This window comes from Tupaia chinensis, unplaced genomic scaffold (genome assembly GCF_000334495.1).
Source record: "Tupaia chinensis unplaced genomic scaffold, TupChi_1.0 Scaffold149964_1, whole genome shotgun sequence".
Taxonomy (NCBI): domain Eukaryota; kingdom Metazoa; phylum Chordata; class Mammalia; order Scandentia; family Tupaiidae; genus Tupaia; species Tupaia belangeri.
Window position 1 is genome coordinate 1,141,358 of NW_006209805.1, and position 3,302 is coordinate 1,144,659.

The following is a 3,302-nucleotide window of genomic DNA, read 5'->3' on the forward strand; positions in this document are numbered from 1 at the left end:
GCAGGGGGGACGGGAGGGCCCCCCGGCCCGGCCCCGCACGGCCGAGACGCAGACAGAGACGCAGCGGGGACGAGAGGACACGGCCACCCGGCCCTGTACAACCGTCCCAGGGGTTGCCCCTGAGTGAGCGAGGCGGAGGGGCCACAGTGACAGGAAGGCCCACAGGCACAGCGGACTCGGCCGACGAGAGATGGCCCTGTAGCAAGTCCCCTGGACACCAAGGGTGCGGCCCTGAGCTGTCAGGGCTGGTGCGGACGGTGATGGCGGCGAGGGGACCTGCTGGGCGCTGCCTGTGTCCCCCAACGGGAGAACACTTGAACCCAAAGGAGGCCCGAGCCCCGGCCCCGGTCTGCCCGAATGGAACGGCCGGTGGGAGCCAGCTGCAGGGGCCCAGGGCAGGCAGCGGGGAAGAGCCGAGGTGCCCAGGGACCAGCCATGGGTCCCATCGGGGCTGTGCCCCGCTCCGTCACTGTCACCCACGCAGTCGGCTTGGAGCCTAGTCCAGGACCCAGCCGCTTAAACTCGCACTGGGCACACGTGCGTGCGGGCCCCAAATCCTGAGACAGGCATGGAGAAGACGGCCCCCGGGCGGCCTCTCACTCTGTGCCTCTGGTGAGGACACAGGCCCTAGGGCACACAGCAGCACCCCGTGTCCCCCACGAGCAGGACGGACCGAATGTGGGCTCCCCGCGGGCCACGTGCGCCAGCAAGGCCAGAAGCCAGCGGGAGGCTCCCGGCCTGTCAGTGCACCCATGTCCAATCCTGATCCAGAGGAACTCCGCACACCTGGCTGAGCGCCTACACCCTGCTGGGCTCCACACACCCAGCTGAGCGCCCCACACCCTGCAGGGCTCCGCACACCCGGCTGAGCGCCCCACACCCTGCTGGGCTCCGCACACCCGTCTGAGCGCCATGCCTGTCGGCAGGAGCACTGATCACTGTCCAAGCGCCATGTCCGAGGGCCCTGTGCCCGTCAACTGGAGCACTGAGTGCCGTCCGAGCGCCGTGCCGTCTGAGCCCTGTGCCCAAGGGCCCTGCGCCCATCGGTGGGAACACTGGTCGCTGTCCGAGCGCCATGTGCGAGCCCCGTGCCCGAGGGCCCTGTGCCCATCAGTGGAAGCACTGAGTGCTATCTGAGGGCCGTGTCCGAGGGCCCCACGCCCGTCAGCGGGAGCACTGAGCGCTGTCCGAGAGCCGGGTCCGAGCACCACGCCCGAGGGCCCCGCGCCCGTCGGCGGGAGCACTGAGCGCTGTCCGAGGGCCAGGCCGTCTTAGCGCCATGCCTCAGTACTGATGTGTCAGAGCCACTGCGACCAAGCAGGCCCTGGGGCAGCGCGGACCGGCTGTCCTCACCGCCTGGCTGGCAGACTGCCCTCTGCCGCTCCTCGGGCCGCTCTCCTCACACTGAGCTTGGCAGCGGCACGTCAGCCTCACGGGCAGGCGGAACCCCCGTGTACCGGTGCCCGTGACAGCCGTGAGTCCTGGGGCCCAGGACGCAGGGATTCAGGTACACCGAGCTCCAGTCTGCCTCCCGGCTCCACGGAGGGACAGCAGCAGGAGCAGCCAGGACCCCGGGGCCGTCCCTGGGGCGCCCCTTCACACTCAGCACGCCCTGCTGCCGAGGAGACTCCACCAGGGACGGACTATGGCCCCGCATGGCAGCCACCGCCGGGGCGAGCACGTGCAGGGGGAGGGCTCCCGGGCCGACCGCGGACCAGCCCCACACAGAGCCCCACCTCGAAAGGCTCAGTGCAGCAGCACCCCGGGGCCAAGCACTGTGCCAACAGCTTTGCTACTGAGCGGGGGCCTCAGTCTGAGGAGTGGGTGAGCAGTAGAGGTGTACCCCTGCTCCAGGTCCACTGCCGTCTCCACCCCCTCCTCCAGGAAGCCCCCAGGCCGGGCCTGACCCTGAGGCGGGTATGTAGGCACCTCTAGTTCCTGGGGCAGTTCTGGGGGGACCCAGGGAGATTTCTGTGACCTGACAGGCCCCCAACTGGCCAGCGACAACTTCCTCAGGCACGGGGGTGGGGGGTCCACGCAGGGACGTGGCGGCCCAGCACACCCAACTGGGGGCTGAGCGCATCTGCCCTGTTCCTCCAGTCAGACCCCACCCGACAGGAAAGCGCAGCTCCCAGAAGGCTCGGGGCGTGTGGGACTTGGGAACAGCCACGGACACGCTGCCTCGGCCTCCCGGGGGCCCCGCAGACTCTGCCACAGGCCACGGGGCTTCCCAAGGTGACCGCCAGGCCCCCTGCCCACGCCCCCGCCCCAGGAGCCCCAGACACGCTGTGCGCCCACAGCTAGTCCTGGGCCCCGCTGGCTCCCACGCCCCGCCGAGCCTCAGCTTCCCGAGTGGATGAACCCCCAGGCCCAGGAGGGACACGGGCCCCCAAGCTGCCTGCGGCCCCGCCCGGCACCCCCAGCCCCGGGACCCGACCGCGGCCTACCTGAGCCTCCGAACTGCGCGCTGGCCAGCGAGGCGGGCCGGCCCTTGGCGTTGGCCACAGGCAGCGGGAACATCTGCAGAAACAAGAGCGGGGTGAGCGGGTGGCGCCAGGACGCCCAGGGCACGCCGCATGCCCGCCTGGAGGGGGCGGCCACAGTGCAGTGCTCAGACGAGAGCCCACACCCTCGCGTCTCCGCTTCAGAGATCTCTGGGGCTTGCTAGGACACCCGAGTCCTCAAGGTGACCTGAAGCGGGAAGCCCCGGTGGCAGGGAGGGCCCAGGCCTGGGGTAGGATCACCACAGCCTGGGAGGAGCAGAGGGGACACGAGGCTCAGAGTGCAGGCGGGGGGGTGGGGGTGGGTGCAGGCAGAAAGCCGCACACAGCAGGAAGGGTCCCAGGGCACTCGGGGTGGGGCGCCACCCTGCCCCAGCCCCCATCGCCCAGGCTCCCCGTCCCTGTCCCTGTCCCCAGGGCGCTAAGTCCCTGCAGATTAACAGCTTAGCAGCCTCAACCAGAACGCCATCCACAGACCTGTGCCCTGGACGAGAGAACTGACCCAGCCCTGCCCCGGGGGCCGGAACCACAGGCCTAGTCCCCAGGCTCCCTGCAGCTGGGCAGCCCGGCAGGCTGGACAGCCAGGCACCGGGACTCAGGGCTGCCTCGGCTGGGCGGGGTCTCCAGGGCCACACCCGCCCTCCTGCAGGCTGAGCTGGCGGGAGCCCTGTTCTCCCGGGTGGAGAGACGGAGGCCGGCCCCGGGGGGAGCCACCGACCAGGCCACGTCTCCATCCCACCCGGGCACCGGGGCTCCGTGCTGACGTGGCGCCTGCCATGAGATGTGCTGGCTGGGGGCACA

The 3,302-nt window shown here is 70.7% G+C and overlaps 1 protein-coding gene across 1 annotated transcript in view; it reads right to left on the reverse strand.

Moving 5' to 3' along the window:
* TCF3 (transcription factor 3) overlaps positions 1-3,302 on the reverse strand; it is a 27,812-nt gene that overhangs the window by 22,492 nt on the left and 2,018 nt on the right. Inside the window, exon 2 of the mRNA XM_027769571.1 lies at positions 2,448-2,520. Within this exon, the coding sequence (XP_027625372.1) occupies positions 2,448-2,520 (73 nt within the window). The remainder of the gene's footprint in view (positions 1-2,447; positions 2,521-3,302) is intronic.